At 46.7% G+C, this 14,454-nt stretch overlaps 1 protein-coding gene across 1 annotated transcript in view; it reads right to left on the reverse strand.

Annotated features, from left to right (window-relative positions):
• Window positions 1-1,328: 1,328 nt before the first annotated feature.
• LOC149341223 (motile sperm domain-containing protein 2-like) overlaps window positions 1,329-14,454 on the reverse strand; it is a 58,924-nt gene continuing 45,798 nt past the window's right edge. The window contains exons 10-14 of the mRNA XM_089543167.1: window positions 8,188-8,290; window positions 5,033-5,129; window positions 4,398-4,524; window positions 2,450-2,678; window positions 1,329-1,782 (exon numbers count right to left, since the gene is read on the reverse strand). Coding sequence (XP_089399293.1) covers window positions 1,630-1,782; window positions 2,450-2,678; window positions 4,398-4,524; window positions 5,033-5,129; window positions 8,188-8,290 — 709 coding nt within the window. The 3' untranslated portion in view covers window positions 1,329-1,629. The remainder of the gene's footprint in view (window positions 1,783-2,449; window positions 2,679-4,397; window positions 4,525-5,032; window positions 5,130-8,187; window positions 8,291-14,454) is intronic.

Below are 14,454 nucleotides of genomic sequence, written 5' to 3' on the forward strand. Positions count from 1 at the left end.
GTGGCTCTTTTTGATTCTGTGAGGCAATCTGAAGGCACCGAGCGGCAATAAACAGCAAATGAAGAGGCTGAACAAATCAGCTACGATTCGGCGAAAGCGATGGGATTAGCTTTCATGTCTTTTGCGTTTTAAACTTACTCGTGCTTGTGCATGCACAAGTAATTACTTAATCACGTAAGAAACACGTGCCGGCTTGCAAAACAGTACCGATGAGAAAAGCTTCGTGAACAAATTCTTAGAGATGAAAAACTGCAGCCTTGAAAAGGCAGGCTTGAGACATGGTGCAGATTTTTCTGAGTAGCGAGAGATCTTATCATTGCGTCGTTTCCGCGAAAGAAGCATCAGAGAGCCTTGAAAGGTTGCGTACGTCAGCAAGTGACTTCAAAAGAAATCTGAAATTTGACACCGTGGGTCGAGAAAACCTCGATACAGAAGCGCTCAGATTTCGAATTTAACGTCATCTGGCAATAAACCGCAATGGAGGATTATGTTTCCGCAGCTATAAGCTTATGACAGAAACTTCTCGAAACCGTCGGCGGCGCACAGTTACCCTGCGGGCTTCCCAGAAAATGGTTTTCGGTGCTGTATGTCTAAAACCTGATAACTGCTGAAGAGAAGGCAAAACCAACCCATGATGTTTTCACGGAAACAATATTTGATCCCAGGGTCAGGTCTCACCCGAGACCTGGTTAGTTTCAATGAAACTGGCCAAGAAAAGTCTCATTATCCCCTCAAGACTACTCACACGTGAGCGAGTGTTGCACTGAAAAAGCTGGAGTGCGTTCATTATTACCCTAAAGCTCGAACATACTGGCAAGAAGAACAGAGAGACACGCGAGCTCTTTCTGAGAACTACTGTTTCGTCCCAAGAAAAACAAATATCTAGCTCCAAAAGCCATGATAAACCATGATGACATGTCTGTGACGCATGCTTTTCTACATTTCAGTTGATAATGTCTTGTGGAGCTATGTATTGCTTTTCTTTGCAACGAAACAGTAGTTGAGAAAGCGCCGACGAGTCGTCTCGGTTTGACTACGCCAAATCCCTACCATTATTTTTCCTTGCAGTTTGTTCGGAAGGATGCTTTTTCTTATCTATAGGCAACACACGATAGTACTAATCAACCGCATACTTCATCCGTGGTCCCTCGTCCACTCCATAGACAGCATCTGTAAATTAAATAAGGGCTAAATCATTTTTCAAATACAAATTACTTCACTAGACATGTCGACTTCCCACATGTATAACGATGGAGTCCTCGAACATAGCTCCAATTACACTGCTTAGTGGCGTACATATATACGCACGGCGCATTTCAGCACATTACTAAAGATATTACGGAGCACTTTATTTGCTTTCTTCAGGATGTACAAGAATACAAAAATAAAAATTTGACGACTTCAAGTTTTTATGGAAAAACAACGACTAGGTGCGCATGGTCGCAGCAGAGTTGGTCCTCCCTATTTTTTTCTTCTTGCTTCAAGCTTCTCGATCGCACACGTCTGTGTTGACAACGACGGAAGCTGGTTTTCGCCGATCAGGCATCAGCCCGCTTCAAGCCTGGGCCGCTGCGTGTTTGAGCTGGTGACGGAGAAGTCCACCGGCGCTGGTGGCTGACCCGTCCCCTTTCAGCAGTACCACTCGGTGGCCGACTGGCAGTTCTTGACCACGAGCACCAAGAGCAGGTTGGCGCACAGCAGCACCAGAGTGGCCAGCATGCAGTAGGCCAACTGCTCCTGACGCCGGGAGATGGTGTTTACCTCTTGGAACACATCGCCAAGCTGTCGAAGAAAGAGAAAAATCGAAGTTAAATTGCGGACCGACAGTTTGCAGTACGGTGAGCTACACGGAAACAGTGACTTCGGTCTCATTCAAGTTAGCCATCATGCAGTGAACTATTGCATTGCAACCCTCTTCAATGACCGCCCTCTTTTCTACTATTCTTCTTCCATCTTTACTCTCCTATTCCCTCTCCTACGCAGAGCAGCATATCAGCGAATATTCACGCCGGCTAATATGTTTTCCATTAAAGAACACTCTCTCTCTCTCTCTCTCTCTCTCTCTCTACAGGGAAGCAGAAGCTAAGCAGGTTTTGTTGCAGGAAGCTTTTGTGCCAATTATGGCAGCTCTGACCTGGGATCATGCTTCTAGCCACGTTATAGGTGGGTGGGTGGTGTTTTTTGTAGGTATGGGCTGAAAGTGAAGGATGGAGGGTGGGGGCTCCTCTCTTGAGCTGGAAGCTTCACTTCTCGCAGACACGAGATTTCCGATGGAGTAAAAGGGGGAAGGGCGGTGCGGGGGGGGGGGGGGGGGGGGGGGGGGGTCAGTAGCACTGCTTTCTAGTAAAATTTGGAACTCCACCGATTTGCACTTAATTTATCACTCTCGTGCGAACGAATAATTTCGGGAAGATACCCGACGCCGCTAAGCCGAGCAGCGACTTCCCACCTTGTTCTGCACGTCCCCGACGACGTCCTGGATGGCTTCGATCTGCGCAGTGTTGCCGGGCGACGAGGTCTTTGGCGGGCAGAAGGACTGGTACGACTTCTCCTTGCCCACCACAGCGGGCTGGCGTCCACCGTTTGTGCCGGACCGCGAGGTGGTGTCTTTCTGTTCCGAGGCAGGCTTGGTGCCGCCAGTCCCCGCGCTCGCATCGGACGCGTTCACGCAGCGAAGCCTGCGCAAGATGGTAAGCGTTGTTTCCGGTACGGTGTTTTAAGCGACGACAAAGTAGTGTAAAGGAGCTATAAAAAAAAATCAAACACAAGCAGAGGAAGACACAGAGAGGCGTTCGTCAGCAGTGGTTCAACAGCACAGCGCTCACACTTCAGTGCTTACGATGGCTTTATGAGCAGTTTTATGAGAGCTGAGCAGACGATCCCTCTCATGCCGCAGAGGGCGCTGAGTCCGCTACAAGCACCTTTTTGCTCTCAGCATTTTGCACCTACATGCGAACAGATGACGCACAGTGCAAAAACGGGCCAATCGCAGCTCGCCTCGTCAGGCAACGCAAGAGAAAAACGTGCAGAAAAATATGCGAAATCAAATTGAATTCCGCAATTAATTAATTCACTCTGTGCCCGTCCGTAACTTCCTTTTTATCTTGTTTTCTTTTTTCTTTTCATTTTGAGAAAGATGCACCGCTCTTACTGCGCTGCTGATTTAGGTACCGGGTGTTTCAGGTAACTTATACCAAGCTTTATAAACAGACAACGCGCTCTACGAATGTTCAACTACTGCGGGGTAGGATTGTCTTTGCAAGATCATCATTTTTTATTTTTCTTAATTGTTAATTAGCAAATTTTTAAAAGCTACCTTTAGCGTAAAATCTTCGATATAACAGTTGTAAGTCATGTTGACCATTGCTTATTTTTTGTTGTTTTTGTCAAAGTAGCTTAGCGCGGTTGCTTTTTCTGAGCTTGAAATAAAGCCCTCCAGATTTTGAAGTTACTAAGTGACCACGCGCTCCTGCGTCGCTGTGCCAGCACTTTCAAATTTGCCCCGAATAAAAAAAAAATCAGGTGACAAAAATTTGAAATGCATAAACAGACCACCGGTCACAGCCATGGTTTTGCGCTGAGCGCTAGAGCTCCTTTTTTTGTTTTGTTTTTTTTTTTAATCATAACGCCGCAGCATCGGCGTGACCACGTTGGACCAGTTCTAACGCATAACTCAATTCAATTTAAAATTTGCTCCTCGGGCCACTTGGTGAGCGCCAAAAATACTACCAGGGGTCGTTAGCACGAAATAAGGTCGCATATTTTTCAAGCTTAGTACCCATTTGGTGAAACTTCATGTAGAGCAAGCGAAGCACAATTCCAAGGTAACAGTTTTGAAAGTCCACATATACATCTCAGACATCACTCCTCTCGTTTCACTGCTTTCCTGCCTCAGATTGTTCCCGCACCTGGACTCAGCGTGTTACAAACGGTTATTGGCAGCAAGCTCAAAGCATGGGCAACGGTCATCGGTCTGGTAGTCCTATGTAAACATTATTTTTGCACCCCCAACGCTGTTAGTCCCATTGATGTCGCTGACATTTTGTCTCAAGGGAACCAGCTGTGCAGGCAAGGAATTCTTCATAAAGGCAACAAGAGCCAAATAAAATCAGGCTGTAGAAACATGGAACCCTTTCACTACGCATAGGCAAAGAAATTCCGACTGCATAAAACACTCCGAACCGTCGTGGTAGAAAGAAAAATGAGTCACGCAACGCTTACGAATCCCACTCCAGGCGACTGAGTCTCCCTGAAGCATAGCTCCATTAGCCGGTTCAGGCACCAACAAAATCGCGGGGCCATTGGCCGCTCCGCGATGCTACGTGGGCCGAGTAATACTCGCTTCGAGCCGGCAAGCAAACATGTAGCACTCTCTTATCTCGCAAGTCTGGGCTCACCGGTGCTCTTTGATGTTGTCCTTGGCGACAGATCTCCAGTGATCAATTAGCTCGCGAGGGCTGATCTCGAGAGTCTCGATGCCAGTGGTCATAATGAGGAGTTTGTCCGTGGGCTGGAACTGGGCACCTGCAGTGTATCGAGATCGAAGAGTCACCGCGGTCCTGCGATCTTCTGCAGCGTGTCCTGTATTGAGACTACGACACGCTCATCTGGGTGGCGCAGCAATTCACTACACAAAACTGTCGCGACAACAAACGGACAAATGGAGTCTATGTGTGTGTGCGCGCTTGTGTGCACGTGTGCGTGCTTTCGAGAGTAACACGATGGTCATTAGAGAAAACCATTATCACAAGTGGCGGGTTAATGTTTTAACAGCTCTCGGCATGCGTACTCAACTTAATTGACAATTCCACAACCGCATTCTGTCTTTCGTCTCAAGTGAAAGTCGAGAAAAAGGATGCCTTTGCTGCATTTACTGTTAGGAATCCGATTAAGTATATGTGCAGTAGCCACTGGCAGCAAGCTCTCCCAATGACAATTTCTCTCTCATTTTTCTCTCCCATTTTTCTTCAGCTTTAGCAAAAGAAAAAAAAATTATTCGGAGAGGAAAACGTACATTTCTACGTCTCCTTACCTGGGTTTTGAGCCACATTGACACTGACGGTGCTGTTATGTGGAATGATTCCGAAGAATGGCTTCACCTTGTATCCTTCGATGTTGTTTGTCTTAATCTGAAAATACGAAATACAACACGCCTGTTATCTTTTATGTTTTTTAAGACTGCCATTTCGGAGCCGCCGCAACGTGTGTTAAACGTACACTCGAAGTCTCGATGCGTTTATGGCAGCGAAATCCAGATACCAATGGTCCGAAATTTAGTTACCTACTCCTGCAGTTTGTTTGTTTTTTTCTTGACTAATTTGGAAATTAGACAAAATGAAGCGCTGCATGCGAGAGCCGAATACATCTTTAGTCACACTTCAGTGTTCTAGCCAAATTTTAGTTCAGCATAGATGGTTTTATAGCAGTGACGTTCGGCAACAGCTAAATCCGTTTCATGCACGTGAAACAAAGAATTCATGAAAGGAAAACACTGCAAGACAGCGTCGGCAGCACTTGTCATGCCCGCCTCTATGGGCCTTAGAGGACGAAAAAAGAGCACTACTTTAAAGAAGTTTTTGCATTTCATCGATTTTCAACGTCGGAGAAAATAAGCTTCGAATGAATTCTAGCTGAATTACGACGGCGCTAGTTCGGAGCGGTTTTCGAAACAGGAGATAGTTACTTATGGGCACCTGTCAGCATTTCATCGCTCGGATACTAAGATACAAAAACCCGGCCCAAAAAAAATTTACTCAGAATTCAGTGGGTTGCTACGTAACCAACGAAAGCGTTGCGAAATAAAAAAGGCATTGTTTTCTGTTTTGCAAAAGATTATGATGCCATATTGAAATACGCCTGACGTGCATTTCCTAATAGCCCTCTCTCCTTTCGACTGCCGTTGTGCTTTCTGTAAAGCGTGCTTTGCCGCAAATTAAAACATAATGCAGCAGAGCCAACATAAAGAAAACGAATTTTGCAGCGCAGTTTTCGACCGCCGAGTTTATCCGTAATGATAATGTACAGTAGCTACATTCGTGGTTACGTCTGAAAACGTAACCATTTACATAAAAAAATAAACAACTAATGCTTATTTGGTTGCCTTGGGTCAAAAGTTACTCCATAGCCACAGGAAATGCACTTCATGCTGCCGTGTTAAGTTTTTGTGCAAATGATTATGTCCACCGCGTTACTTAAAAACTAGATCAAAAATCTCGTAAAAACTTCGAATATGTAAGCTGAACTTGCGGAACGTTGTGGTGAGCATCTAGTGCCATCAAAGCAGCTAGCGAAGTAAACAATGTCGAAACCGCAAGCGTGTGGTTTCGGCCCAAAGTAATAAAGAAACGCTGCAGTGAAGCACCACGCGCGCATTAAGTTAAAAGACAACAGAAAGGTGGTATACCCTTTGCGTTATTATTACATCAGGTTCATATGAAAAACTCCACCACCTCTGCCAGAGAGCTGAGACAGCTGCTGGTGAAATGGCATGCTTGCATCCTTGTAATTAGAACCGGCACCCAAATACAAAAGGCTAAGCGTCACAGAATAGGTAACCATAAGGCCGATGGCCTCTCCTCGCAGCAATGGCGGCTTGAGGCATAAGCTTGTGCTCGAAAGGTCAATCACGTGCTAACAACACCAGGACCACGAATTGCCCGCCTCCCGTCGCAATTGCCTCGCGCTTGAACATATTGCCTCGTATATGCTGCTTTGGGAGCAGTAAACCTATGTCTCGTCCGCCTGTGTAAGCTATGTAGTGACGTCAACCTTGCCGGCTTTGCACGGTACGATTAGTTAAGCGCAAAAACGATTAACTGTCCCGACGACTATTTCGTACTCCTGTTGAGAAAGAAACGTTGCCGAGAACAGCAGGCGGCGCTAGGAAAGTTAACTTCTCCAGTGAGGGCAGTCCTGCGCTGACGAAATCTCCACTGAACGCTTTAATGAAGAGCCGGGGGCATCGGCACGGCTTTCAACCAGACATATGAGGCGACACAACTGTCTGCTTTCCCTTCCCATGGCTGATAAAGTTTCTGCCATTGTCGCCTGACGGATTCGCGTACTGACCCACCGTGACCGGTGCAGATGTTCCATTTCTTTACTGTGTGCTCTAGAGCTATCCTGAAGCCTAAATTAACACTGTGATGTGCCCCTCGAGACGTTTAGCGCCGTGTTCTTTAATCCAAAAGCGAAAAAAAAAATTATAGCTAAATAAGAAAACGCAACAAGTATGGTTCGAGCCACCAAAACCTCCAGGCATAAGCAGCTGTTGTAGCGCTACGCAAAGCCTCGAACGCTTTTATTTGCGTTGTGGTTCGTGACTATGCCGTCGTTGATGGCGCTGCTGTAGCACAGTACCGGCTGAGATTCGTAAAGAAGAAACCCCGCAACCGCTGAATCACGTAGCAGACAAAAGGTTATTGTACTAACTTTTCTGATGTTTTTACTTTATCGTGTAGTACGTGCTGAATTAAATGCGCGCATAAATTAAAGGTGCAGTGAAGAGGAATCTGAACTCGTCTTTTTACCTCGGGAACTCAATCTACACGTTCCCAGCATTCTTAGAAACTTCGATTTATTGCCCTGTGTGGCCAATTTTCCTAATTAGATCGAATTAACGTCCGGCTCCCGCGTTTTTTTTTTTTTTTATTTTTGAATTCTCCCCGTAAGGTGGGCGGAGTCGACCAACGCGTGGAGTGCCTTTCACCCAGTCCCGTGGCGGCTTGCCGCTCTGCCATCGGCGGAGTAATACGTAGTAATCCGTAGTAGTAAATAGCCCGCGCGTATTTTTATTTCTGCGGGCTTATTTTGCGGCTATATTATCTGCGAATTATACTATTTATTCACGGAAACCTAAAAAAACAAAATAAAGCGAAAGCAAAACCTCCATGGAGCTGGCTGAAAGAAACTCCACGCGTTGGTCGACTCCGCCCACTGTACGGGGAGAATTCAAAAAATAAAGGCGGGAGCCGGACGTTAATTCTATTTAATTAAAGAAATCGGCCACAAAGGGCAATAAGTCGAAGTTTCTAAGAATGCTCGGAACGTGTAGTGAGTTCCCGCGGCAAAAAGACGAGTTCAGATTCCGCTTCAATGCACCTTTAACTTTCAACTCGAAACTGTGCGCCGCAATTGCTGAGCAGGAGCACAGCGTAGGGCCCGTTACGACAGAAGCCGGCGTCGTACCTTGAAGGCGACATGGCTCTCCGAGGTGTTGGTGAGCACCAGGCTTCCCACATGTTTGTTCAGGTCCGGCTCGTCAGCACCAAACACCAGGTCCCTCTCTGGCCTGCCGTCCGCCCCAAAAAGCAGTGTCAAGAAGTGATGGTAGAAAGCTTGAGGAACACGTCTCGCACAAAACAACAAGCAATAGAGCAATTCCGTACAATTAATTCAACGCATTCTGCTCTCCACTGTAAAAAAGGAACAATACACTTGTGATTCAATTGTTGCCTCAAGCGTAGACGCATCCCCATCTGTGTCGCTACCACAGGTATGCATAAAAAAATAGAACGATTTGGGATAATGTACGGGTTATGGTGTAGCCGCTGGGCACCCAAATTTGGTACAATTGGCTGGGCCAGAAGAAATATATTTGTAGCAGATGGAATTTTTGTCTGCTCCAAAATCAATTCGCGCATTCCTTTGTAGAGTTGGCTAAACACAAGCGAAAAAAGTTTTAAGAGAAGTTTTCCGTCACTTTGGAAATTACGCAGCGTTCGCACCCACACATTCTATGTGGAAAAGCGTCGTTTGCCGAGCAACGCGACATGCGTAGCCCCCGAGCGCACTTCGACGGGACAGCTGACATGGCGTACGATAACAGTCGCGAAAACGCCTGCTCCGGCTAAGAGAACTTTCCGTGGCTCAGTTCAGGTTTGGTTTATGGGGTTTAACGTCCCAAAGCGACTCAGGCTATGAGAGACCCCCAGTTCACTTTGTCAAGCGCTGGTACCTTAGGCTTGTACGTATTAATGCGCCTACGAAAAACAGCAAGGAATAAATGCTACATTGTTTAAAAACCTTAATTTGCTGATTTTTTTTTTAATCTGCCGAAAAGAGTTTCTCGTACTTCTTTTTGCAGATAAAAGTTATGCTGAATCTGGCGCTTAGGAAAAAGCCTGAAATACTGGGCGACGAAGATACAGGTGAATGGTAGCGTCAGCAGTTGCTGGAGAAATATCGTTTTCTAAAAATTACCAAACTACTGCGCTGCACATCTGTATCCTTGTTTGAGGCAGTACGTAGAAGCGGGCTCAGAATAAATTTCGTCCACCCGCAGTTTTTTGTTATGTACCAAAATATTAGTATAAGGGCATTTTTGGAAAGCCTTCGAATGCGGCTGTCACGGCCGAGAATTGAAACACCGAGCTTAGTCTCGGGAACAGAAAGCTACCGCGGTGGGTCGGGACCCTATGTGTGTCTCGTGTAAAGTACTGGTCAACAGACTGATTTATATTTGCGCCACAAAGAGTTCATAAGGAAAAAAAGTTACCACTTTTTCGTATGCAATGACCTGTTTCGAGCATTACACAGAACTGAAAGGCTAGCATCCTTCGCTAAACTGAAAACAGAAGAGTAATTCCGCGCGCGTGCGCGCACGCACACACAGACAAAAAAAAAAAACAGAATACCTGCAAGCAAGAACGGAAGGGACGAGGGCGAAGGTGCTTCTTTGTGTTCTGGGTCGAGATTATTTCAACGACGGACCTTTCTTGTAGCTTAATACAGCGATTTCCTACTATCCGACAAAGCAGAAAAGTAAACCCTCTGAAACGGGTCTGTTTTCAGGACATTCTTTCCATGTTCTCGGCAAAAAAGCAGCAGGGAAAGAGGACGGGGACGAGAGATTTTTGACATGAAAGTTACCACTCAGATTTCAAAGCTTAAACTATATTTCTCTACCGGCCCCTTGCAGGAGATAGCTTGCGCATATGTTCTTGGAAAGCTGCCGCCCAAAGGCATTTCTGCGAAAAGGACCAAACCGGAAGCGCGCTCGGAGCTAAACAAGATGTTTTCATGGGCCAGCGGTAAGTTTCTTATCGTTTCATTCCTAAAGGTAGGGCTCAGGAGCTTCTGTCCTCGAGCCTCACATTACCGCTAAGCTTCAAATATTCATCTAACAAAAGAGGCCGCCAGTGAATAAAGAGAATCAATATCCCGGTTCAAACTTGACGGAGCGATGGTGTGAACCTGCTGCTTGGAAAACGTTAAGCTTTCCGGCTTCACGAACGTGTTCTCACTACAGGTATAACTTCGCCATCATTTCGTACAACACTTCGCCGGTCGACCCAACTTCACTGGGATCATAAATGCTTCGGCTTTTTGTTCTTGATTTTTTTTTTTTTTGCAACGTGCAATATGACACGCGCAAAAGGATATCATCCGACCTGCAAATACCACGAAGTATATGTTCGCAACCATTCACCAAAAACAATTTCACCAGAGCACTGGCAGCAATAAAAATCCCTCCTTCAGGAAATCCACAGCTGCGACCCGACGCGTGTGCCAGCCAAGACGGACCGGACGTCTGGAACTCCAATAACGTCGGATTTTCTCACCTCTACAGGAAAAGAAAAAAAACATGAAGTCTCTGGGATCCAGTTCAAAGAGGTGCGTCTCACACATCTCAAACATCTCACAGATTGTATCTCACACATTTGTTATACCATTGACTTTTCTTGCAATCCCAACGCTTTGGCGAAATGCGCTCGCAATAATTTGTAGATTTTGCAGCAGAAAGCATTTCCCGGAGAGCAAGCAAGCCAAAGAACGTTTTAACAGCCTGTGCCTTCTTCTTAACGTGTCAAGCTAAAAGATGGTTAGGTTCTGTTAGGGTTGCAAAGAAAAACATACAGCGGCATGGCCTATGGCAGAACATGAGCACCGCAGAGTATCTGCGTAGAGCGCATGGCAACTAAGCCGACGATAATCACACTGCCATCGCCTATCACTCATACCTATAGCGTATTCGCACCTTTCTTTGGGCATTGTTTCGCTCCGCTGCTTCGTTATGGATGCGAAGAAGGCTGCTGCGAGGCAAGCATGAAATATTCAAGAGGTGGTTATGGTATACGTTATGCGGAGTTCAACGTCTTGAAGCAGCACATCAGCTTAGCACATCAGCTTATGCATGAGGGACGCAGCAGTGAAGATCTCCGGATTAATTTAGACCACCTGCGCTTCGTTAACGTGCGCTGGCATCGCACAGTACACAGGGGTTTCTGCATTTCGCCTCGATCGAAATGCGGCCACCCTAGCCGGAAAAGATCCCGCAACCTTGATATCAGCAGCCGGACGTCAAAGCCACTGAGCCGTCGCGTCGGGTGAATCTTACACTCTAAGCTATTTTTTATTCTTCTGGAAGAATAGTGGGTCCTTTCTGGGACAGCTGCGCTACTACAACAACTAGTCCTTCTGAGACTAAATGTAGATGAGATTATCCATTAGTGCTCTACGAGTCATCCCTTATGGCGCAACTGTTCGTCCGAAGCGAGGAACACAATGACGCCACCTTTCATTCAAAGACAGCAACAGCTGGAAGAAGAAAAAATATTCGCTGTCCACCCACCCACAGCCACTTTCGATCCACCGCCTTACCTCAATCCTGCTCACCTTCAGCCTCCTGAATCGCCATCCACCACCCAACAACCCACCAACCCAAAAAGTAATCATCGAGGGTGAATCCAACTGCTTTCGCACAATTGCCGCACAAGATGTCTGATTGTCCCGTATTCGTTTTTTTTTTTTTTGTTCCCCGTCGTTGTGATTGCAACAGGAATGCTATTCAAGATGGTTGTTAAGTCATTTCTCACTTGGCGGCGCAAACGTACGCCAATCTGAAGGAGGCAACCGCGTGGATAACTGAAAAAGGCGCGTTAAAGATACACAGCACGATATGCTCAACAACGTAGCGTCTTCAGCGCGGAAAAGCGTCGCTTCACTTATTTTGCGGCAGTGGGCGAAGCCCACGCACGTGAGAGAATTCAAATTCGCGGGTCCTGAAAAACAAGCTCGGGCTTTTTCCAACGTAAAAACAATACATTTTCTTCCTCCCTCGCTGTTTCCCATCTTCCCATACTCGACACTACGGCTGACACACTGAAAAAGCAGCGGAAGGCTTGCACGTGTCGCTAACGCCTCGTCGTGCCGAGTGCGCGCCGCACTGGGCCGTGTTTCGAGCAGATTGAACGACGCCGGCACTAGCTGACATTTCGGGCTCAGAAACAACGAAAAGTAGCTTTTATTCTGAAAAAAAAAATGCGCAAAATGTGTCCCCGTAAACATTGATGCGGAAGTGAAGTTAGGCGGTGGATTCAAGGATAGAAGCACTTTATTTGCACACCCTACTCGCCCGTCGAAAGCGAGCAGAAAGCGACAGTGTATTCCAACCTCCCACGTGTGTTTTCTGGATTCCGCTCTTTGGAACAGCAGGCAGATTTCGACGCGTTTTTATCTAGTTTCATTGGTTGTCTCTACGCTTGTGCCGGTTTCGTGAATACAGAATTATGTACATGCGACACGAGAACGCCGTGAAGCGTTTTGTTTGCTGCCTACATGAAAAGAGAGGTGCGGTCTGCGCGCACACAGGGTAGAAGAATAAAGCGAATTTGGATTGTATTTGGACAGGCTTCCGGGCGCGTTTAGCGGTACTTGCGTGGGAAGGATTTCGTACAAGGGGGAGGTATTACCTGACATTCCGGCGTTAATAAAGAAACTATCTCGAGTCATTGCATGGTGTAGCGCTATTAAGCCGCAGCAGCTCGAGCGCATGGTCCAACGGCCCACGTTCCGAATTCAAAACAGACAAAGTAGATCGTCAACAAGCGCTACCGACGGAGTGGGCAGGTAAACGATTGTACCTCGTGAGATATAAGAAGCGATAGAAAGCATGGTTAAAAACACAACGCGTCGACTGAACGAGGATAAATATTTTTCTCGATGCCGTGGCGCTGAAAGACGCCATGCGAAAACGTAATAAGAGTGACCTTAGTCCCTGCCAAAGGCGGAAGCAGCCCGCTGCTACGACGTAGAAGCTCCGATCGAACAGAGAGATCCGTATGCTGGCGTCAAAGGCACAATACGCACGCGCTGTAGCGTGGCAAGCTGCTTTCACTCTTCACGCATTCCAGGAACTTCGTTGTAAACGCATTTCCGACGCAGCTTTCCGAAAGTTCGAAGAAACGTGCGAGCGGTCGCGCGTGCCCCTTGCGACCTGGCTCAGCGGCGAGCCGTTTCGAATTTCTCCCACGGCTGCTGCCAAAACAAAGCGAACGCCGAGCGTACGAAGTGATAACTGACAGATGCTTGTGCTCATCCCCGTGAACGGCAAAACGAACGCGCCCCGTCTATTGTTTACGACAGCAGGTGCGAGGAAGGCTGTCGGCGCGAGAAAGAAAAATGTCTTCGCCGCGCCAATATGCGATTACTGTGGATGAAAAAAAAAAAAAGCAGAAGCTAGTTTTCCGGGCACGGCTGCAATTGAAAGTCGCAGCACGGAGGCTTTGGTGTGGTGCTGCATCAGGATTACCTGAGCATTGGCTTCTTTTAGCGTGGCGCTAACCAGATAGAGCTCAGGAATACTTTTTTGACATTGCACTTGACGTCAGCGTTTGCGAAATTAAGTTTACTTCCGGATATACCTTCCACTGAGCTATTTGCTTTTCGCGCTACCATTTACTACCCTGTCTGTGAAGTATTACGGCGCGACGGATATCCCGCGAAACAGCATGCGCTCAGTCCTCATCGAACTTGGAGCTTGGAATTTTATTTGAAGTGCATCTGCATACACTTCGGGAAGGAGGCCAAAAGGCGTGATGCCTGATGAAGGCCTTCCTCCCTGAGGTAAGCAGTTTGCATTTGGCGCATACATACAAAAGAACAAATACAAGTAGCGTGGAACTCCTGTCGACAATTGTTGCCGTAGTGAAAAAAAAGTACAATCCACAAAAAACAACCACAGAAAAACGCGTTAAAGAAACAGAAAAATACCTGAACTTGAAGTATATTGCAGTAAAAAAAAAAAGCTATCACACACCATAAGTGCTGAAACAGCAACCTAAGATAAATGTATAAAAAAACTGCACAGTACTTGTTACACTAGCTGCAGATTTGTTAAGAGATGGGCCGCTGCATTGGCAGGTGGCTGTTTCCATCACAGCCACCGGTAGGGATTGTGCGACCCATGCTGCTCTTCCTGCGAAACCTCTCGCGCAACTGGCGCGACGCTCCTCCGAACTTACCCGAGCTTACCGGAGTAGCTCGGGTAAGCTCGGCTAGTAACTTCTGGATTCCTGGTCGGTGTTGGTGAACGTATGAGTGTTTTCGCACTAAAAAAAAATTGCAGAAGACACTTTGGTTTGGTTTAGTTTGGTTTATGGGGTTTAACGTCCCAAAGCGACTAAGGCTATGAGAGACGCCGTAGTGGAGGGCTCCGGAAATTTCGACCACCTG

Source organism: Amblyomma mixtum, chromosome 5 (assembly GCF_055824585.1).
Source record: "Amblyomma mixtum isolate Tamu chromosome 5, ASM5582458v1, whole genome shotgun sequence".
Lineage (NCBI taxonomy): Eukaryota > Metazoa > Arthropoda > Arachnida > Ixodida > Ixodidae > Amblyomma > Amblyomma mixtum.